General features: G+C 42.3%; 1 protein-coding gene and 1 long non-coding RNA gene across 7 annotated transcripts in view; one reads left to right on the top strand and one right to left on the bottom strand.

Moving 5' to 3' along the window:
* Positions 1-22,194, top strand: part of RPS6KA2 (ribosomal protein S6 kinase A2) — a 188,590-nt gene extending 166,396 nt beyond the window's left edge. For 5 of the 6 annotated variants that reach the window (XM_083732336.1, XM_083732338.1, XM_083732339.1 and 2 more), the window contains 9 exons: positions 1,952-2,082; positions 3,971-4,096; positions 7,194-7,283; positions 8,777-8,935; positions 9,575-9,736; positions 12,454-12,530; positions 13,636-13,753; positions 15,954-16,091; positions 17,140-22,194. In XM_083732336.1, the coding sequence (XP_083588462.1) occupies positions 1,952-2,082; positions 3,971-4,096; positions 7,194-7,283; positions 8,777-8,935; positions 9,575-9,736; positions 12,454-12,530; positions 13,636-13,753; positions 15,954-16,091; positions 17,140-17,265 (1,127 nt within the window). In that variant the 3' untranslated portion in view covers positions 17,266-22,194. Of the gene's footprint in view, positions 1-1,951; positions 2,083-3,970; positions 4,097-7,193; positions 7,284-8,776; positions 8,936-9,574; positions 9,737-12,453; positions 12,605-13,635; positions 13,754-15,747; positions 15,892-15,953; positions 16,092-17,139 lie in introns of those variants that run through there. The other variant, XR_014562513.1, reaches the window with a different exon arrangement.
* Positions 427-21,989, bottom strand: LOC310841598. Its single transcript, XR_014562579.1, has 4 exons — positions 21,896-21,989; positions 4,043-4,124; positions 1,941-2,094; positions 427-1,625 (listed from the first exon to the last, which is right to left on the bottom strand). It is a non-coding gene; the product is annotated as an uncharacterized lncRNA (long non-coding RNA).
* Positions 22,195-23,694: the final 1,500 nt, after the last annotated feature.

The following is a 23,694-nucleotide window of genomic DNA, read 5'->3' as shown; positions in this document are numbered from 1 at the left end:
TATACAACATGGGATAGGGCCAGTAGTCGTAGGATCTTAATGCAAACCATGAAATTTAATGCTGACACAGAATGTCTAGCTATATTTTAAAAGTAGCCTTCCTCCCCCTTCTTAATCCACAGCTAGATACCCCTCTTTTGAAACAATAAAAATAACTTTCCATGAACATTATGACCAGGTAATCCTGGGGGGAAAGGATGCCAATCCAGATAGTTTTTCATACAGATTTTACTTAGTTCTCTGTAACTAAAATTTTCTGGCTTTTCCAAGAGCCCAAGAATCAGTTATACAGGTACATTGTTCTTCCACAGGTGTCTCCTGCATTATATATACTATAACACCACAGCTTCCTATGGCAACTAGACTACACATCGCTGGAAATATTAGAGCTCTAAGCAAAAACTAATAAAACACCAGCCTTTCCCCCCTCTTCCAGATTTGCAGCAAAGCAAGGGGTGCAGATGAGTCAGAGAGTGTTATGCTTTGACCCACCCTATTCATATCTTCTGTTTCTTCCCTGCATAAGATTCTGACATACAGTAATAGCACCTCAGAAATTGCTCCTTTCTGTCCCAAGCTAAAACCAAATTAGCTCATTCACTGCAGAGTTCTCAAATTGCTGTAGTCAGTCATCGCTCTTAACCTGAGGCAATTTCTCAGTTATAGAGATCAAGTTAGTGTGAGCTTTTGCATTTCTCTGGCAGTGTGGTTGCTGCTGCAGCAACGTTCCTTTCTGTGCCTCCAGCATTTTGTGAAATGACCAGATTACATGGAAGGAGTCCATACTGTGATATTTTCCCACACCAGTTTGGCTCTATAAAATCTGGAGTAATACTAGCATGGACAGAAACTGTAGTGTGGACAAGAATTTCCAACACATCTGCATCTACTCAGAAATCCAGGGAAACAGGTGAATAGTAAAGTCTTCAGGTGATTGGATGACATAGGCTAGGTTCACATTACTAGATTAAAATGCAGCTCCGTTCTTTTCCCCCAATTCTGATTTAGGGAGAAACACATCAGAATGTACTATTTCATTTAAAAATGACAGGAAAGGTGTGGCTTTTGGTTAACATCATGTGTACACTGCTTTCCAAACCAGCAGTGGGAGCTCACAGGATGAAGAGTAAACAAGAGTGTACACACAGCCGCAAACTGCCATCTCCCAGCCTGGATAACTGACTGCCTAAATAACTGGCTGCTTGATCATAATTTTTCACCTTTAGTTTGTGTCCACACTGGTGCAAATCAACAGATTAGCTCAGGCTTCCTCAAACTCGGTCCTCCAGATGTTTTGAGACTACAATTCCCATCACCCCTGACCACTGGTCCTGCTAGCTAGGGCTCATGGGAGTTGTAGGCCAAAAACATCTGGAGGGCCAAGTTTGAGGAAGCCTGGATTAGCTGGATATCAATTGTGTACTGTTGTGGTGCAAACCATTTCTGCAATCTGCACAGCAGAAAGAAGAAAAAAGAAATTTGTTCAATAACCAATGTTCTAGCATCTAAAGCTTAAAGGGGAGTTACTGGCATGGCTCATTTTGCAATATGCTGCTCCCAATTCTAAAAGTAATTTTGTACCTCGGCTCCTCATTCCACCATCTACTATGTTCACACTGCCACTCCTGAAAGTACAGAGACAGCTTTATGTTTAAGTAAAGGTGGACTGGGAAGAGTTTGCATGCACAGGCAGAGTGAGGCAGCTGCCCCAGGTAGGAGATGCTCACAGGTGAGGAGCAGACAGAGCTGTGTGTGCCACACATTCAGTCCTGCACCCACTAAGGTAGCCTGCTGTCAGCTGGGTCAACTTTTTAATCTGGAGTTGTTTCTTTACAGCATTGGTAGGACCTGCATTGTAGCATTCTAATTTCCCGAAGGAAATATTGTACTCTCTTTGTATTGGTTTGGAATCCCCAGTCGTCCCTTGAATCATATCTCACCTCCTCTGCAGATTCCCCAGGCGTCCCTCCAAGTGCCAACGCTCATAATCTCTTCAGGGGATTCAGCTTCGTTGCATCCAACTTGGTGCAGGAGCCTCCACAGCAAGAAGTCCACAAAATCACAGTTCACCCCATTGTCCAGGTAAGGATGCATCTGGTGAAAGTGTGTATGGTCACTGGAGGATGATGGCTGTCTGCCATATTTGCAAATATCCAGGGTGAACACAGTTGACCCTTACTAATGTTAGGCACAAGCCCAAAGCACAATATTTTTTCACAGGCTGGACATTAGTGTTAGGCCTATTCCTTAGTATTGTATACATTTTCCTGATTGTGATAGTCCTATTGACAGAAATCATGATGCAAGTTGAAATCATAACGTGATACTTAAATGCAATCTCAAGAAGCTTGCAGTACTCTATTAGGTTTTATTTTTAGTCACTGGGACCCAGACTTCTACCTGAAATGCTGTGGTGCTTGCCTGCCTTCAGTGTGATGTTTTTGCATGTATGCAATATATAATGCCACTTTCATTAGCCAAATTTGGTAGAATTATTAAACACCAGAAAAATGGCAGGCAATGTTTATATGGAAGGAGAACTTGCATATTGCAAGGACTCCTGAGAAGCTCAGTGCTTCTCTTTCATGTTCTGCACAGAGACCTATTGGATGCCCCTGCAGGCAAGCCTCTCAGCATCAAGAATGACAAGTAGGCAGAGCAGCAGTGTCTTCAAGTGTTTTGTTCCATAGGATTAAAGGGCAGCAATTCACTTATGTGAAAGAAAGAAAGAGATTTCAAGGGTGCTTTGGGGAAGGAACAAACAGGTTTCCTCCAGCCATTAAAAATTAAGCCCACTCCTATATACTCCTATATACAGCTCTCAAAAAGCCCCCTGTTATACTTCAAACCACAATAAACAGATAAGCCCATAACTAGAAAAAAGTTTAAAAGCATTGAAAACCTGGCAGAACAAAAATGTCTTCATTGCTTCCCTAAGGGACAAGAGGGAAGGGGCTAGTCTAATCTCTCTTGTGAGGGAGTTCCACAATTAAGGCACCACCACCAAAAAGTCCCAACCAATTGCACCTGCTTTGGGAGAGGATCACAGTGCAGAGCCACCAACAATGTTTGCAGCTGATGGTTAGATTCATGCAGGAGGGTCAATCCTCCAAATGTCTTCAGAGCCCTGCCCAGGGTTCTGTTTCTTAGATGTACAGTGGTACCTCAGGTTAAGAACTTAATTCGTTCCAGAGGTCCGTTCTTAACCTGAAACGGTTCTTAACCTGAGGCGTGCTTTCACTAATGGGGCCTCCTGCTGGCACGCGATTTCCGTTCTCATCCTGGGGCAAAGTTCTTAACCTGGAGCAACCACTTCCTGGTTAGTGGAGTTTGTAACCCAAAGTGTCTGTAACCTGAAGCATCTGTAACTCGAGGTACCACTGTAATTGAAAGTGAGGTAATTTCTCTAGGTAACAGTAGCTGCTATAGTTCCAGGTGGCTAATATAGGATGCATGAATTATTATATGCGCGTGTTTTAATTCCTTACTCTGGTAATGAGATGCTTGTATTAAAACACCCAGAGAGCAATGTATTTTATTTTTTTTAATGACACTGATGTATTCTTTTTTAATGTTTTAGCATCATTTACAGCCTAATCCCATTTATGTTTGCTTAGAACAGAGAGGGAAAACTCATTGCTCTCCCAATGTTGGTCTCCAACTTTCATCAGCCCGACATGGTCAATGGTCAAGGATGATGGAAGTTGAAATCCAACATTGGGAGGATCCAGAGTTCCTCATCCCTAACTTGAAGAAGAAAGTCACACTGAGAATTCAGCTCAGTGGGATTAATTTCAAGTGAGTGTACAAAGGGTTGTAGTTTTAACTGGACTGGCATAAATTAAGACCTGAGTTCTGCTGAGGCTATGTGAGGAACAATTGTCTTTTAGTTTTCAGCTCTGTTTGGTCTTCTTTTGGATACTGCCATAAGACCTGCCTTCTTATGCTATTGTTTTGTTTTCCTCTATAGCAGTTACATGGGAACAATATTCACTTTACAGATGGTTATGAAATCAAGGAGGACATTGGTGTTGGCTCTTACTCAGTATGCAAGAGGTGTGTACACAAATCCACAGAAGCAGAGTTTGCCGTGAAGGTAAGACATCACCTTGTCATGCTGTCATCTGCAGAATTTTAATAGTTTGAGGCAAGAAGAAGAAATTTATTATAAACAATTGATCATATACACATTTGGAGCTTGCACACTCATTCTCAGGGAAACTTTATCCATTCACTGTTAGCAGAATCATTTGCAAAGCTGCAATGATGTAACAACCAGCAAATAATATTACATCTTCAAACATGTAAATACTGGGTTTTCAGTTCCTGTATGTCTTTGTATTTCTTGTGCTCGTGAATTTGTATCTTTTTTTCCTTTTCTTGTAGCTGAGTCTTCTCCTTCTACCACTGCTATATTTTGTTGATTCAGAGGTGGGAAACCTGCTTAGCAGTGAAAGCCTCAGTTGAAATATATCATGGAAAGCCACAACTAATTTGCATTTGCATGCATCTAAGGCTGTTTGCATATTGTTTTCCCTACATATTTTATTTGGTATTATTCAGTAGTATTTAATGGACCACCTGCCGTGGTATAAACCAAGGTCTTCAACTTTAAGCACAGAGATGCTGCTTATCAGGGTTTTCCTCGCAGTGGAATTGCTCTCTATCCCCTTGATCATTTTGGTCCCCCTATTCTGAACCTTTTCCAACTCTATAATATCCATTTTGAGGAGAGGTGACCAGAACTGCACACAGTATTCCAAAAGTGGTATCACCATAGATTTGTATAATGGCATTATGATATATTGCACTATTTGGGATCCAAGTTTATCATAAGGGTTAATTTAGCCCAACGGATAGATGCTTTGTGAATTGCTTAATTAAAGGGCTTAATGTTCAAATGCCCAGAGTGCTAATAGCAGTACAATTGAAGGCTTGTGTTATGAATGCTGAGTCAATGAATAGTGGAAGTGACTGAACCAATAGTGCCTGCAGATATTATGGCACATTCTGTACTAATGGCCATGCTGCTCAAAGTGTGTGTGTGTGTGTGTGTGTGTGTGTGTTTCTCTCCTTTATCTCTTTCCAAAATAGTGATTATCCCAATGTAATGGAAAAGTTAATCATAGCACGAATGAATTGCTGAAGCTAATCAAGCTTCACTGTGCAAAAAAAGGAAAGATCCCATAGAAACAGTTAAAATCATAATACCTCTCATCTGAGGGGGAAAATAGAATTAGGCCATGTTCTTTTAAAATAATGCTAGCAATAGTAATTTTCTTACAACAGTGGTAATTTGGCATCAGAAAAAAACAACAAAAACAGATTAAAAACCACACAATGACTTATTTTTAGGAGAGGTATTTAAATTGAACCCCATGTATTTCATAGCAGTAAAGACCTCCAGTATTTTTACTCAGTATTAATATTACAGGTTAATTAATTTTAGACAAAACTGCCACTTTAAAATTCCTGCATTGTATAATAATAATAATAATAATAATAATAATAATAATAATAATAATAATAAAATTTTATTTATATCCCGCCCTCCCAAGCCGAAGCCGGGCTCAGGGCGGCGAACAACAATCAAACAATCAATCAGATATTCACACATTCTAAAAATATTTCATTATAAAAATCAATTAAAATCAAATTAATGGCAACTAATTAAGCAAGATTCTGTGCAGGTTGCCAGAGGAGGGAGTCAGGCTGCGCCCTGACCAAAGGCCTGGTGGAACAACTCTGTCTTGCAGGCCCTGCGGAAGGATGTCAGGTCCCGCAGGGCCCTAGTCTCTTGTGACAGAGCATTCCACCAGATTGGAGCTGCAGCCGAGAAGGCCCTGGCTCTAGTTGAGGCCACCCTAACCTCTCTGAGGCCTGGGACCTTGAGGATGTTATTATTTGCAGACCGTAGGTTTCTCTGTGGGGCATACCAGGAGAGGCGGTCCCATAGGTACGAGGGTCCTAGGCCGTATAGGGCTTTAAAGGTTAAAACCAGCACCTTAAACCTGATCCTGTACTCCACCGGGAGCCGGTGCAGCTGGTATAGTACCGGATGAATGTGATCTCGCAGCGAAGACCCCATAAGGAGTCTCGCCGCGGCATTCTGCACCCGCTGGAGTTTCTGGGTCAGTCTCAAGGGCAGCCCCACGTAGAGCGAGTTACAATAATTCAGTCTGGAGGTGACCGTCGCATGGATCACAGTGGCTAGGTCAGGGCGAGAGAGATAAGGGGCCAACTGCTTAGCTTGGCGGAGATGGAAAAATGCTGCCTTTGTTATAGCTGTAATCTGCGCCTCCATAGAGAGGGAGGTATCGAAGATTACACCCAAACTCTTAACGGACAGTGCTGGCACTAATTGCACCCCCACAAGAGATGGGAGTTGCCCCCTCAATCCCATATTGTCCCGCCCCAGCCAGAGGACGGCTGTTAATGCTCTTCCCACCCTTGGACTTTATATTTATATGACACATAGTGGATCTGCTCTTTCTTACAGAGTGACCTGAATATGAAATGACGCACAAAATTTACAAATTAATTCTTTATACCCCCCCCCAAATGCATTTCACTGTGGATAGTATCTTGCATCCCACACATATGCCCTACAAATACAGGGCTGGATCCAAAAGGACCTTGTCACAATCTAGGCACTTCTACTCCTACAACAGACTCCACCATAATTTCTCCCCTCCATTTGCAGCCCCAGTACCCTATCCCACACCAATTGGGTGGAGGGTGGGGTATATAGTGGGGAAATCTTGCTTCAGGAGTGGAGTTCAATTTGTGGTTTATTGGAAGCAAACCATTGTATCCTAACACATGTTGTACCAAATAGAAAAGTTTAAGCAACGAAACCCGCCACCTCTTTTTCTGTTTCACCTGTACAGTTGACATCTATTTGTTGTTAGTAGCTACGAAGATTTCCTCCCGCTTTACGATTTGCTGTTTTTAGTTATCCTGCTTAACCAATGAGTTGCTGTATCTCAATGAGTCTGTGGCAGCATTGTAACCAATGAGGTTAATCTGAGGCTCAGTTATTGCTAATTGAAATTTTAGTGTGCTGATGCACTGTATGTCTCCATTTCTTTGAAGCTCTTCTTTTGAGTAAACACACAAAGGAATCTTATGAATGTTAGCTACACCTTCACTTGAATACAACACCTAATTACCATTGAATCCTTTTCTTCTAGATCATTGATAAAAGCAAAAGGGACCCCTCTGAAGAAATTGAGATTCTTCTGAGATATGGACAGCACCCAAACATCATCACTCTTAAAGATGTAAGTGGTCTCTCAAGTCACCAAACTCATCCACAGAAAAATATGAACAGCTGGTTGTAGACAGTGGTGTGAAGCCAATTCCAGCTACATTTTGTGCATATATGACTCAGTGGAGATTTGAGTTTGGTTAAATGTATTCATGTTACTTGTAGGAAAATAACTTTTTTTTACTGGTGACTCAGTTACACTAGATTCCAGGGGAGAGGCCATAAAGTAAAGGTTTAAATAAATAAAATTAGGAACTCTGGGATGCAAGGACTTTGATGTTCACATGGAGCTTCTAGGTGGTTTGGAAATAACCAAAACCACAACGGTCAAACTAGACAATCAGCAATGTGTTGTCGAGACTTCTGACGGCACTTAGTTACTACTATCTTGCAAACATCAGCGTGGTAGGTTCCTGAGGAGTCTAAAGAAGAAACAAGTGGCTTCTTCACCAATGTGCAATAGGCAGAAACAGAATGGGCTATGTGCTTTGGAGGCTACTTCTGCTACTGTTTCCCACCAAGTTATTCACGTATATTTATATCACCAAATGATGGAGGGGATATGCAGCATCTTTCCAGCAAGCAGGAAGGGGCAGGTCAACCATTCTATATGAGTATACAACCATCAGTCAGGTAGAGCCTAGAACTAGTTCTCTCTTTAAATTATCCACCCAACATATTGCCATTGGGAGTATGTATTGTGATTATTATAGATGGGATTGGCTTATGTACTCCCTTTCGTAAAAAAAAAAGGTTTCCCCCCATCTTTTCCCCCCCAGAGGCTAATGTGCTTTAAGGGACACGGGTGGCTCGGTGGGTTAAACCAGAGCCTAGGGCTTGCCAATCAGAAGGTTGGCGGTTCGAATCCCCTCAATGGGGTGAGCTCCCGTTGCTTGGTCCCTGCTCCTGCCAACCTAGCAGTTCGAAAGAATGCAGTGCAAGTACATAAATAGGTACCGCTCCGACGGAAAAGTAAACAACATTTCCGTGCGCTGCTCTGGTTCGCCAGAAGCGGCTTAGTCATGCTGGCCACATGACTCGGAAGCTGTACGCCAGCTCCCTCGGCCAGTAAAGCAAGATGTGCGTCGCAACCCCAGAGTCATCCACGACTGGACCTTATGGTCAGGGGTCCCTTTACCTTTAGTGTGCTTTATAGTGTTGCTGTTTTCTCCTGTTACAATCAGCACTTTAATTCTATTTTTTCACTATGGATTCATGCATGTTATGGTGATTATTTTTTTAAAAATGCTGCCATTGGGAGGTTGGGTTTTAGGAGGACCCTCTCTAAACACCACCTCCAAGCATCAAGTGAAAGAGGAATCTCCTCCATCTACTGGTTTCCTATTCAGCTACTTTAGCTTCCATTGTCTTCTGGTAAAACCTTGTGCTGGAACAGTGCCCACATGACATTTACATCCTTAGGGAGGAAGGGCAATAAATGAAATAAATAAATAAATGGATGGAGAATTTTGAATCACACACCTGATTGCTTCTCTGCACGTATAGGTCTATGATGATGGGAAATATGTATACCTTGTGATGGAGCTGATGCGAGGAGGGGAACTCTTAGATCGAATACTTCGGCAGAAGTGCTTCTCAGAACGAGAGGCCAGTGCTGTCCTTTGTACTATTACCAAGACTGTCAACTATTTGCATTCCCAGGGAGTAAGTACAATTTCTTCTGCTTTCTAAAAATGTTATCTTTATTTTATTTCTTATTTGGGCATTACCCAAAATGTGCATAAACTTGTAAGTTTCTAATTTACTATTGAAGAAGACGCCTGTAGAATAAGGAATGCCATATCAAAGATATCACACTTGGATAGTATCTTCCATACCAAAGAGCTAATCCTTATTACTTTCCTTAAACCCAAAGGGTATAATAGACTATCATAAACATTTATATTTGGACTTGCCTCAGTATTTTATATGGGGGGGGGGATATATTTAATCCTATGTAAAGAGGAGGCAGACAACATAGCCAGCTGAAATCAAATGGCCCTGTGCGTGTTCTGGGTGAATACTAATTTAGTGAATACTATTTAGTGAAAATTTGTAACATTTCAGAAGACCAGAGGTGAATAGAAAAGAATTATCAAATTTATTTGGTTTACGACTAAAATGCAACTCTATGTACATTATCATTTGGTAAATGTCAACATTAGCAAGGCATGACACCAAATGCCAAAACAAACTTCAAATGGTAAATCTTGAGAATTTCCAGATTCCAACACAAACCAAATTTGACATTTATAATTTCAACAGCTACTTCACTTTATATAACCCTTTTTCCTTTCCTTGCAGGTTGTTCACCGAGATCTGAAACCTAGTAATATTCTTTACATGGATGAGTCAGGTAACCCCGACTCCATCAGGATCTGTGATTTTGGATTTGCCAAACAACTGAGAGCTGAGAATGGCCTGTTAATGACACCATGTTATACAGCCAATTTTGTAGCACCTGAGGTACATAGCAGAGCGATCCCTGTTCCAGCAACTGTAACATCATATCCCATATTTACATCATTGTTGGAGAGGCAAAACAGCTTTAGATTGGCCTCTCAATTGCTTTTGATACGAGTCCATTTTCCTTGAGCATCATATTGTCTGATGGTTTTATTGCTTTTTGCCTGATTTGTCTCAGAAGGTGACATGTGCAAAAGGCAATCTCAAACCCATGGGAGTCTGCATGTGGCATTCCACAGGACTCAGGGCTCTTGCCTTGCAAACATGCAAACCAGGATGTGGTGTGGAGTGGTATAAATCGGCTGGATGAAGGTTCAGGGTGCAAAAAACTGTTAGAGGAAGAGTTAGACCCCTTTTCCCCTTTTGCTCTTTGTAAGAAATGCCACAGCAGTTTTGGCAAGCAGCTTTTGAAACATTTTCTTCTCTAATATCCTGACGTTCACCTCCAACTTCGCTCTGATCCCAGACTCCCTTGCCTCTGAAACATTTGTCCAATTAAATTGAATGTTAGGAAAGCAGCCAGAGGGAATGGCAAAGGCGAAATAACATGTCTGCTTACATTAGTCTTCTCTGTTTTACTTGGAACCCATTGATTTTCTTTTAGTAGACGGCAATGTAATAATTACAACATGAACTATCGTGGATTGTTAAGGATATCTGAGAGGAGGAATTGGCCTGCCATCTAGTGGGAACAAATGCAGGAAAACAAACCATGAATCACAAAGGCTGTTAATCTCATGTCAGTGTGTAAATTATTTTATTCTCCAGTTTTCATCCAAGCCTAGGTGGGCTTTATCTGTGGTCTTATAGACTGCTGGGGAAGACATTACAGATCTAGTGCCAGGTAGCACTCACCATACTTCTTAGGTTTGGGCCCAGCATAGGGAGAATTTTATGTGTAATCATCAAACATGCAGCTACATGCTGTGCTGTATTTTCAGTCTCAAAGTCTCATTTGATAATAACCATTCTAGCTTACATTATTAAGACTCCCACAGGCAGTTTCATGCTATCAGTATATAATAAAAGCCAAAACCATACTATTGCTTTGTTTCAAAATCCATAGTGACTTTACATGTAGTCATAGCAGTTTATTTCTGAAACATTAAACACATTTCTGATCAATGAAACTAATTCTTGAAAAATAGTATTTCATCATCAACAATTATAATTGTCCGCATAATGTTATAGTTGGTTACATGTTGAAAACTTGATTTGTTTGGAACAAATATGGGAATGAACAACTGCGTCTGTGGCACAAGACACACACATTCATTATATGTAACAGTTAGGGATGGAAGGAGCTGTCAGTTTTCGTTCTCTCAGTTTCTCATTTTTCCAATAATAAATTCAATTTTCCACATTACTTCAGCAACTTACAATTTATTTTTATTCTTTTAAAAACAAACCTCATGAAAATTATTCAGCAAATTTCTTTTAATAAATCCATGCTTGTTTGCAGTTTTGACTAATGTACACATTTTTGCAAACAATTTCTCCTAATAGAATGCATTTTTAATGTTATTTGAATGCTATTTTTTCCTAGTATATCCATTTTTATTCTCACTTCTCCCTAACATATGCATTTTGTAAATGCTCAGTTGGATCACTGCATCACAAAATTCAAATAAGTGTGAATTTGGAAGGATGACTGTATTTCAGTTCTCATGTTGCTTTGGAAAGTGTGAATTTAATAAATTCAGCTTTAAATATGAACTGAATTGAACTTCTCAATGAAGCCTCATGACAAGTGCACACATACATAACATATATGCTTGTTTTGTATGGTAGCAATAACAGTTCTGTAAGAATAAAGCCATGTGTGAAACAGATTTAAATAAGCTTCTGGGAAGATGCCATGCTCTAAATGCTATGGATCCTTTGTTTATGATCAACTGATCAAAATTTGGTGTTGTAAGGGACAAATCTATTCTCTGGATAGTGGTCTGGAAGTGGGGCAGGTTTTGTTTGTTTGTTTTGCACAAATCAACCACCCAACGGCACCATCAAACACTAAGGCCCAAGTGATGAAATAAAAAGAAGCATGTAGCCTTAAATTGTGCAATTGCTCTATCACTTTTGAAAACCTAATTCTTATTCCTATGGGCAAAATCAACCATTCATTGAATATACTGCTGCAGTCTTCAGGGCTGCATTCTTCAGGTGGAGACCCTAGTTCTCTGCTATGAGTTGGCCAAGCACTGGCATCAGTTTTCTCCCTCCTTTGGTATATTTTCTGCCTTTTGAGGATGCAGGAGTCAAGAATACATAGTGACAAAACCAGACTGTGTAATGAAATACAGTCGTACCTCTTTCTGTTCTGGAAGTCCGTTTGACTTCCAAAATGTTCGGAAACCAAAGTGCGGCTTCTGGTTCACTGCAGGAGGCTCCTGCAGCCAATTGGAAGCCGCAGAAGCCGCATCAGATGTTCGGGTTCCAAAGAACGTTTGCAAACCAGAACACTCACTTCCGGGTTTGTGGCGTTCAGGAGCCAAAACGTTCATCTCGTAAGGCGTTCAGGATCCAAGGTACGACTGTATTTCATTTCCTCAACTTGCATTGTTAGGTCTCCTTGTACAATTATTTCCCTGTCCAAGGTGATCACTCTTTCCAACAAGCTCAAGCAAATGTGAACCAAGCCACTATCATAAATTTGTTGGCAGTTCCAAAAAGAGTTTTATAACCTCGTTCTTCTGCTTCTGTTCTCCTTTCCACAGGTCCTGAAACGGCAAGGCTATGATGCAGCCTGTGATATCTGGAGCTTAGGGATTCTATTGTACACCATGTTAGCAGGGTAGGTGCAAGGCCTTCCTAGTATCTTTGCACAAGTTGGAAGTCTTCTCCATGGGCTACTGCAGTGGCAGCCAAGTTTCCCCCCTGGAGGTAACCAATGCCAAGCATCACCCAAGGAGCTCCTTTTTGCTGTAATTTACTGCAAAGAACAATCAAAATTGGGATTTTACACAAAGTCTGCTGAACAAATGGGATGCCTTCCTTGTAAACAGCAATTGTATGAATGACTTTTTAAAAGTAAATTGCAAGCAACGGTGACCCAATCCAAATTGGGAGCTCAATCCAGAGCAGGGTTAAAGCACCTTGTCCCCAATAGCAGGGTCCCATGCTGAAACAGAGATCCCACACTGCCATTTACTTGTAAAAAGCTGTTTACACAATTGCTAATTGTATGACTAGCATCACATCTATTTCAGCTCCTAAAATGAGGTCTTGTTCTGCTTTCTTTTATGCTTTAAAAATAAGAGTTGACACTTTCCTAAGTCTCAGGCCACATGCTAAACTATTCATTCAAAGTACATTTCCCCCTCAAAGAAGCCTGGGAACTGTAGCTTATTAAGGTGCTGGGAACTGTAGCTCTGTAAGGGGTATACCAATCCCAGCATTATTGAGGTGGGGGGGATAGGCTTTGAATATGCTTTTAAGGTATAGTGTGTATGCAGATTCACCTCCACCCCACCCCATTGTGCTAGATCTCAATTATTTGTCCTGCTAAGGGGTTAGCTCCTTACTACTTAAGTTTTTTTTAAAAAAAAAACACAATAAAAAATTGACCAAAACATTCTCTATTTGCAAGGAAGATAAATAAAGGGGGGCATTTTGGAGGGAGGAACACCCTTTCCCCCCCTCTGGATGATGTTTTGTTATGACTGACACAGTTCAAAAGAGGTGTCGTACAGTTGTGTCCATGAGAATGAAGGGCCTCATCTCACAATTTTTGTTGTTACTTTAGTTAATTAGGTTAATCATTTTCATCAATAATGCTGTTATTTTTTCAGTGGGTGAGCCCTGATTAAAAGTTTTATACAAGCCAAACCTATTATTATGCTCTGGTAACTCTGCATTGTGCAAACACCTGTTTAAAATACCCGCTTGTGTCTCAACAGATTCACTCCTTTTGCAAATGGGCCCGATGATACCCCAGAGGAGATTCTGGCCAGAATTGGCAGTGGAAAGTATGCACTTACAGGAGGAAACTGGGATTCAATATCTGATGCTGCTAAGGTAATCAGATAACATATTTTTAGGTTGGCCTTTCGAAACCTCCAAGGCTGTTTGTGGTTCAAAAACGTATCAAAATTGTTTTCAGACACATATTTTGAAAGAAAAGTTACAGTGGTGCCTCGCAAGACGAAATTAATTCGTTCCGCAAGTCTTTTCGTCTTGCGAGTTTTTCGTCTTGCGAAGCACGGTTTCCCATAGGAATGCATTGAAAATCAATCAATGCGTTCCTATGGAAACCGCCTTCAGACCAGGTCCGGGGACAGTCTGTCCCCCGACCTCTTCTGAAGGCCGGCGGGGGGCGAAAGTCTTTGCTTCCCCCCCGCCTGCCTTCCCGGGAGAGCGGAGACTTCTCCGCTGTCCCGGGGCAATTTTAAAATGCTGGCGGGCGGCAGCGAAGCCTTCGCTGCCGCCCGCCAGCATTTTAAAAACCCCGGGACAGCGGAGGACTTCTCCGCTGTCCCGGGGCGATTTAAAAGCCCCCGGGAAGGCAGGCAGGGGGGACAAAGACTTTTGCCCCCCGCCCGCCTTCAGAAGAGGTCCAAGATCTCTTCTGAAGGCGGGCGGGGGGCAAAAGTCTTTGCTCCCCCCGCCTGCCTTCAAAAGCCATCCAGGATAGCGGGAAGCGCTTCCCTGCTATCCCGGACTGCTTTTAAAATGCTTGCGGTGGGGAGCCGGCCTTCCTGGACCTCTTCTGAAGGCCGGGGGGGGGGGGAAAGGCTTTGCTCCCCACCGCTAGCATTTAAAAGAGGTCCCCGGAGATTTCCCTATGGGCTTTCTTCTTGCGAAGCAAGCCCATAGGGAAATTCGTTTTACGAAGCGCCTCCAAAACGGAAAACCCTTTCGTCTAGCGGGTTTTTCGTCTTGCGAGGCGTTCGTCTTGCGGGGCACCACTGTATTTAGAAATGTCTACTTCAATACAATTTTTTGTATTTGTTTTTAAAACAATAGATTAAAACAGAAACAGATAGAATGGACTTATGGGTGAATGAATGTGAAGATAGCATGGACCAGAAGTAGACTTATTCACCCATCCCAATCCTTAGTACATGAGAAAAAGAGACTGTTTCAACTGTCTTAATACATTTAGCTGTTTTAATACAGTAGCACATTACATGGACCCCTTGACAAGTGATCGACATATTGTCCTTAATGACTAAAACTAGTACTTGATCACAAGGGGTGCCAACTTGAGTAACATATTGGGGGGGCAGGTAAGCTGCACCCTGCATCATTGATCACATGATGTAGCACATGCACAACATTTGAGTGGCAATGCCTATCAACTTTGGGGAGGCCTGGCTCCCTCAAATATTTTAAGGGGGGCAAAGGCACCTCAGCCCCCAGGAGTTGACTCCTATGTTGATCACCTAATATGCAGAACTGGGCTGTGAATTCATTGCAGCGCCTTCACATACCTTCTAAGGATAAGTTCAAAACTGTGCTTGAACACAGGGAAGCTGTTGCTAAAAGCCTCTTTTGCAGGGTATCCTATCCAGTGTGAAAATGGTGATTTGGAGTTTTAGGGCATTTCAATACAGTTGCTGTTTTTCTATGGGATTTAGTCACATACTGACAAATTCAGGTTGCCTAAGTACAGTAGGTTGGGAAGTCTTATGCTGAAAACCTGCTTCCCCAAAAGACTGGACTATTTGCAAAAAGGGAAGCAATGGAAAGTGTGGAGTAACAGTTGCTTGACACAATGTCATCTAACCTCTCCACAAACAAATCAGGATGAATCCCCTATAAGCTGATAATCTAGAAGCACCCTTAGCTGCAGGGAATGAATGCACTAACTGGCTAGGACCACTTCTGTGCATGCTGCATTCTGTGTTATAACCCAAGTAAGTTTACTAATCCTCTGTTCTACCTGCCTAAAAGTCAACACTGAGATTGCTGTTTCACATACACATTTCAAAGACAACATCCTAGAGAGTTTTGGTGTGTGGGGTTGTGACAGTATGTCTTTCCCTGCCCCACCTCATACCCCACTCCAGCAACCTACCATGGAATTTTGTTTGCAGTGGCTACATTCAAGGGGCGCAGGACCAGTTCTCAGATGATGAGTTCCTAGTGGCATATTCCATTCCAGTATTCCATATTTTGAAACTACCACCATTACCCAGGCTTTAAAATGGAAATCCTCATGGGGAAAAGAAAACAAAATCACAAGTTTCCTTCTCCTCTAATTTCTTTTTAACAGGATATTGTGTCAAAGATGCTTCACGTAGACCCCCATCAGCGCTTGACAGCAGCCCTGGTTCTAAGGCACCCGTGGATAGTAAACGGGGAGTATCTATCCCAGAATCAGCTCAGCCGACAGGATGTTCACCTGGTAAAGGTAAGTCCAAATGAAGCTTCTTTGTATTCTTGCATACAGAAAAGGAGAATGATGGCCCTAGAGCAGTGTGGTCCAACATGTGGCCCTTAATACCTTTTTGGGGTGGCCCTTGACAACATTTGACGCCTCCCAGCCTTTAGGCTGCCTTCCCAAAACTGGGTAAGCGAGGGACTATGCTTTGGGAAGGAGGCATGAGGCTCTGACAGGGCCCTAGATTCCTCCTGCCTCCTTCCCAAATCCTAGTCTCCATCTGTCAGTTAGTATAAAGGACTGGTAGAAGAGGAGTTGCACATACACATGTATAGCTACATTTTTTTCTGGGTGAGTTCAGAAAGATCTGGTGGAAAGAGAAACCTTTTGGAATCCTCATTCTTCACCTATGTGTAGGCACGCACACATGAACCAACAAACATGTACTCCTTCTCCAATATGCACTTTTGCTGCATATGAACATAAGCAACCATATGCATGATAATCCACAGTGTGATATATAACTAATGACTCAGCTGAGTCCCACAGTCAAAACTAGCCTTAGCGGTTGAAGAATATAGGCTCCTGCTTCAGAAAGTAAGGAAGCAGTAATTGGGAGAAGCTCCCTTTGCTATAATGTCTTGATGCAGATTCCCCTGTTGGTTTCTGCTTCCTTCACTGAGCAGCGAAGTGCTTGTCACAAGACAATGTTTACATTCCACAGTCAAGTGCTGTTGGGTTTTCTCACGGGAAAGGAGACTGGATGTGACGTACACTGGTTTCCTGTTTTTCACTGTTCTTTGCAGTTCAGTGTGATTCTCTCTGTGCTTTAGAGGAGAGAGGATGCCTTTCTCTGCTCCGGCAGAGGGAAGATGTTTTTCTGTAAATTACCAGCTTTGAAGTGTAAATAAAGTAATATAGAGCATGTTGGCACGTACTTTTCATCATTCCGCTGTGCACTGGACAATGCTTATCTCCAACATCCCCATCTTCTTTAAATTGGGGGTGGGGAGTGGGACTAAAAAGTGAAAGCAGGCATTGTTCTTAAATCCGCATGGTCTCAATTTTTATTTTGCAGGGAGCAATGGCAGCCACCTACTTTGCTTTAAACCGAACACCTCAGGCACCAAAGCTGGAACCTGTATTGTCCTCCAACCTGGCCCAGCGGAGGGGGATGAAAAGACTGACCTCTACGAGGTTGTAGTGGTCCCAAAGAATGCCTGGTTTAAAAAGGGAAAACATGCGCCGCATGTTGCTCAGAGAGGCTGATCTGTATTGCTAATTTTGCAGGACTTTGGACTATTGTCACATAAATTGCTAAAATTAGCAGAACTCCAGCATAAGGCAAAGATATCCTTTGCTTTCCGAATCCTTTTGTTGCTTTTGTTTTTTAAGTTAATGCCAAGATCCTGAGTTAGCAGGTACTCAAAGATGTCATGTGCCAATTTTTCAACTGCTGTACTGCTTCTTATTTAAGTGTATACTGCTAAGATCCTATTCTCATTTTCTCCAAATGTTATTTTTGGGATCTTTTAGATGCTATGTAAGGCCATTTTTTGTAAGCAATTTTCAGTAGAGAAACAAGTCGCTTTGGTTTTAGGGGTCAATTCTACCAGCATTTGTGTCATGGTGAATTGTCGCAGCTAGCAATTGATCCTGCTACCCATTATCAGCTGCAGCAGAGTTCATCTCCAAAGAGCTGAGTGTGAAAGGAAGAGGCATGTGATGCTGTGAAATCAATGGCCTACTAAGAACGGTATTTAACATGAAGAAAGAAGAGCTGGCTGAGTAGTGCTTGCTGTACGTCTCAAAAAGCACCCTTCGTGTGTTTGGTCTGTACAGCAAATAATGCATGGTGGGGGGGGGGGGGAGAGACTGTGGTTGCACCCACTGATGCTGATAGCCACACATTCAAGGACCGCATTTGCTCTGGACATCCATTCTTATATTAATTAATTAATCAACTATCTATGCTTGGATAAATTGAGGGTATGGATCATGGATACAGGACCTTATGGCACCATAGGCCTATATGTGGAGGCTCTGTGCAAATAGAACTTTGAGTGTGTGGAGGTTTTGGTGGGGCAGTAGGCATGACCTAGTCTCCCTCTGTGTGGATGAATGAATGCAAGAGTAGTGTTTTCTAAGTATGCTATGCTGTGTTACAAACTCTCCTACTTTTATCATGGAGATGGAGATCTTTGCCTGTTCCATTTAAAATAATGGCTCATAATGCCACGTTAGCTACATGACAAAATAACCTACTCTCTTACAAACAGAAGCGAAAGAAACTGCCTGTGGAGAAATTTCAGTGAGAAAAAAATTACAGTATTTCTCTAACATCAGTGGAAACAGGCGTAACTGTGATTGTGTTGTGCATAAAGTGACTGACAAGAATGGACACGTTCCACCTCCCACTGACATCAGTGGCAAGTGCTATGTTGGTCGATTACTTTGGATTGCACTCATTGGCCACAACCCAAAACAGACTTAAGCATGTTTAAGCCCTTTGAAATATTGGGTTTAGCAGCTTTATGATTCTGAGTTGTATTGCGGCCATTATTTTAAGCACTTTACTTGACTTGCATTTTTATTATGGATTTCGCCACCTTTCAAAACTCTGCAGGAAAAACCAGCATGCTACATTGTCTCTCGTTTCCTCTTATTGGGGGGGGGGGGGACGTGAAGACAGAATATTGTATCCTATAAAGGTAAAGGTACCCCTGACCGTTAGGTCCAGTCGTGGGCAACTCTGGGGTTGCGTGCTCATCTTGCTCTATAGGCCGAGGGAGCTGCCGTTTGTCTGCAGACAGCTTCCAGGTCATGTGGCCAGCATGACTAAGCCGCTTCTGGTGAACCAGAGCAGCACACGGAAACGGCGTCCTATAGATTACATTTATTTTGCTGAGTGGTGAAGCCATACCAATACTAAACGCAGCTTGGGAGATTGGTGTCAATTGTGCCTGCAGATGCAAGAGAACAGATTTGTTGCATTAGCTACTGTAATGTGCTCCTTGGAGTCTGTTTCTGTGTGACAAAACGTCATGTAATTTATTTTATTCTATTTTGTCCTTAATTTTTAAATTATATTTAATGTTTCATTTCTATGTGCTGCGCACACAGGATGGCAGCAGAGAAGCTGTTCTTGAAGTGTGACTTTTAGAATAAAACAATGCTGTGAAACTCCATAAAATGAAGGTTTTGGCTCAGGCTTGACAGGCGATAGGTGTATTGTATATTTTTGAAATCTTGAACATGTGGACCTGTTTTTCTGTTGTGTTCACTTTTGTCCTTGCTTGCTCCTTTAAATAGAAGAGCCCAGTGCACCCAAAATCAACAAGAGCCCTGGCTATTTCCTAACAATCAGAGTGCAATTCCACTACTTATTGGACTTACTGATATCATAACCCTACTCAACCAAGGGTATATTAGTCCAGTCCATAAGTGACTGACTGTGTGTAAATATTGCCCTTTCTACCCATAGATACCACAGGAGATGTTGCATCCCATTGTAGAGTCTGCATGGTGATGATTCACATCTATGGTGATAATGGCAGTAGGAGTATAAGTACTGTACAGTCATACCTCGGAAGTCGAATGGAATCCATTCCGGAAGTCCATTCGACTTCCAAAACATTCGGAAACCAAGGCACAGCTTCCGATTGTACCTTGGGATCCAAGGTACAACTGTAATGTGCATTATATGCAATGCACACATCTAGAAATAACTGAAATTGCATGTTGCTCCTTCACAGAATCATGGTGCTTGGGTGCTTTTTCCCAGTGGAATATATTATGTGCCACAGATTAATTTTGTAATACCTTGTACTCTCTCGTCCCACTGGATTTAGAGAAGCATTGCATCTGATGTGCTTTTTCAGTCATTTCCAAATCTGTGTTTCATCTAATGGACTTCACTGGTACTCCAGTTGCCAGAAAAAGACAATAGCTTAATGGAAGAGCACATGCTTTGCATGCAAAAAGATGCCGGGTTCCTTCCCTGTCATTTCCAGGTAGGTCTGGAAAGGGCCCCTGTCTTTAACCCTGGAGAGCCACTGCCAGTCAATATTGACTTAGATGGACCCAGTTAGTGAGCTGATCCAGTATAAGGCAGCTTCCTATTTTCCAACTGCCATTGCTACCATATATCTGAATTAAGTTTCTCATGCAGGATAGCTCAGCCAGTAAAGCATAAGATTCTTAATCTCAGGGTTGTGGGTTTAAGCCCCACATTGGGCAAAAGATTCCTGCATTGCAGGGGGTTGGACTAGATGGCCCTCATGGTCTCTTCCAACTATACAAATCTATATTTCACCTTGGAAAATGCCCTTGTAAACCCATGTGTGTGTGTATGAAGTGAGAGTTGCATAGAACTGCTTGCGTCATTGCGTAACACCATGAGGCCACTTGCTATTTGGGGTGACTGAATCCCTCTGTTCTCAGGTGCTCAAACACACTAAAACGTCTCCTAACGTTACAATTGTTTCAAGCACAGATATGGAGCTGTGGGCTTTGTCTTTGATTAATACAGTTTGCTTCTTCCTCAGAATATGGACACACTGCAAATTCAGGCCTTTTCCTAATGAAACAACCAGTGGCTTTCACTTGTCTTGCCTATGTGCTGTTCAGGTGCAAATAATTGCTTGGCTTTGAAAAGATCACTGGTTGGAGTTAATGCAGTCCAAAACACCCAGAGACAGTGGTGTACTAGTCATCTGGAACCTGTGCAGACACCCCATCAGTGTATTAATTCTCAGCAGTACTCCTAGTGCCACAGGGTTTCCAAGACCATGATTCACCTGGTTTAATTCACCTTCTAGTTGCTAGTTGCTTGTATAGTGCAACTGAAATAACCACAGAATCCGCAGCCTGCACCTCATGAGAGGTCAAACATACACACCACTCTGGGATCAGTGTCAAAGAAAGTAAGACTAAGAGGAATGGTTGAGGCTTGTTTTGACAAAACCCTACACAGAAGAACTGTCATATCAGGAAGGCTGCCTTTTTGGTTCCCACTCTAAAAAGCTGTTTGACGCCAAATGTTTGGTTTGCTCCCGTGCTCTCTAATGCTGTTCATGAAATCATGAAAACAAACCGGTGGGAACATAGATCCAGTTTTTCAGAACATCTTCCCCTGAAGGTTTTGAAGAGCTGGTCAGGGATGAAAGGGTGTGTCATGATTCAGAGAAATACTTTACCCAGGAAGACTAAAAAGCTGAAATCACTAAAGCCACTATAGTTGTAGCAGGTGATCCAGAGGTTCTGCATGTTAGGCACATTACCTTTGCACTCTCCTGTGAAATAGACTTGTGAAATGCCTTAAAGACTGAACCAATCAAACAGGTGCAAAACCTGATCTGCAGGAAACGACTGGACACTTTTGAGTCTAAGGAACCTAAGTGAGGAACCTTTTTTTCTCAGAGGCCACATTTCCTCAGGGGAAATCTGCTAGAGACAATGTGCCAGGGGTGGGAAGGGGCAGAACCAAAAGTGGGCAGGGCATCCCATTTCTCTCTATCTTTGCCGCCACCTTTTCCATTTTCTTCCTCCTTGTTCCACACATGAAGTTATGGAGCTGTAAACGGTTCATTTTGTGGTTTGTGGTTATGGAATAGTTTTTCTAGATAGCGGTGCAGTATTTTATTTACCAACTCCACCTCCATGTTTGTGAACTGTTTGGTTTGAAATGTCCATGCTTCAATGTTTCATGTTTGAAAGGGGCTGCAGTGTACAGACATTTATTATATGTACCAGAGTAACTTTTTTAAAAAACAAACTTGGTTTTATGAAGTGTAATATTTTTTATAGCACAATGATCATTTGGGACTTTGTACCTTGTTAGACACAATTGCATTTAGGGACGCTTCTTAATCCTGTTTTCTGTGTGCTATGTCTACTGTTGCTGCTTCTACAGCTGCCGGCTTCAGCTGCTGGGTGAATGGTGTGAAGTTGTCTGAATTGGTCTTCAGAAGTCCACATGTCTATGTTGAAGGATGCTGGCAGAAAAAGTTAATTGTGGGTTCAAACAGGCAAGAGTTTACTGTGACAGGCTCCTGGGAAGGAACCTCAGTATTGGCCTTCATCTGTACATCTCTATTTATAATGAAATAAAAATAAAACCTATTGTACCTTAGTTGTTGATCTGACTCTTTGTTAAAATGTAAGCACTGGTCATGTTTAGTGATTTGTACTGAAGTCCTTCAAGACTTCAGTCTTGCAATTCTGGGCTGCATCAATAGGAGTATAGCATCTAGATCAAGGGAAGTAATAGTGCCACTGTATTCTTCTCTGGTCAGACCTCACCTGGAGTACTGTGTCCAGTTCTGGGCACCACAGTTCAAGAAGGACACTGACAAACTGGAACGTGTCCAGAGGAGGGCAACCAAAATGGTCAAAGGCCTGGTAACGATGCCTTATGAGGAACGGCTAAGGGAGCTGGGCATGTTTAGCCTGGAGAAGAAGACGTTAAGGGGTGATATGATAGCCATGTTCAAATATATAAAAGGATGTCACATAGAGGAGGGAGAAAGGTTGTTTTCTGCTGCTCCAGAGAAGCGGACACGGAGCAATGGATCCAAACTACAAGAAAGAAGATTCCACCTAAACATTAGGAAGAACTTCCTGACAGTAAGAGCTGTTCAGCAGTGGAATTTGCTGCCAAGGAGTGTGGTGGAGTCTCCTTCTTTGGAGGTCTTTAAGTAGAGGCTTGACAACCATATGTCAGGAGTGCTCTGATGGTGTTTCCTACTTGGCAGGGGGTTGGACTCGATGGCCCTTGTGGTCTCTTCCAACTCTATGATTCTATGATTCTAAGAGTACTAATTCATTTTTTTCACATTCAGTCACATTTCCTTTCACTTTCAGTCATTCACTCTTTAGTAGCCCTAGGCCAATAGTGAATATCTCCATGCAAACATCTGATGTGGATGCGGATGCATAACCAGGTACCAGTGAACATGATGGATGTCTCTCTAGAAGCGCATCTCCATCTGGGACCACAAGTTACATGTAAAACACACAACTACAGAAAGGCAGACAGTAGATGATAGAATATCAGACCATCTCATAATGTAAAATATTGACACTTTTTAATCTCATGATCTTTGTGTTACAGACTGTACAACATTTGGATATAGGTATTTAAAACAAAAGAGCCCCTATTCACCAAGCCCACCAGTCATATCTACAGCATGCACTTAAAGCACACGTCTGCCCTCAAAGAATCCAGGAAACTGTAGTTCTGTTAAGGGTAAACTACGGTTCCCATGATTCTTTGGGGGACACTGTGAATGTTCAAGTAGTAAAGGTAAAGGGACCCCGGACCATTAGGTCCAGTCGTGACCGACTCTGGGGCTGCGGTGCTCATCTTGCTTTATTGGCCGAGGGAGCCGGCGTACAGCTTCTGGGTCATGTGGGCAGCATGACTAAGCCGCTCCTGGCGAACCAGAGCAGCGCACGGAAACGCCATTTACCTTCCCGCCGGAGCGGTACCTATTTATTTACTTGCACTTTGATGTGCTTTCGAACTGCTAGGTTGGCAGGAGCAGGGACCGAGCAACAGGAGCTTACCCCGTCGCAGCGATTCGAACCGCCAACTTTCTGATCAGCAAGTCCTAGGCTCTGTGGTTTAACC

The sequence above is a fragment of the Podarcis gaigeae genome, assembly GCF_964106915.1.
Source record: "Podarcis gaigeae genome assembly, chromosome: 3".
Taxonomy (NCBI): Eukaryota; Metazoa; Chordata; class Lepidosauria; order Squamata; family Lacertidae; genus Podarcis; species Podarcis gaigeae.
The sequence above is the reverse complement of the archived record's forward strand: the minus strand, read 5'-3'. Positions and strand labels throughout refer to the sequence as shown.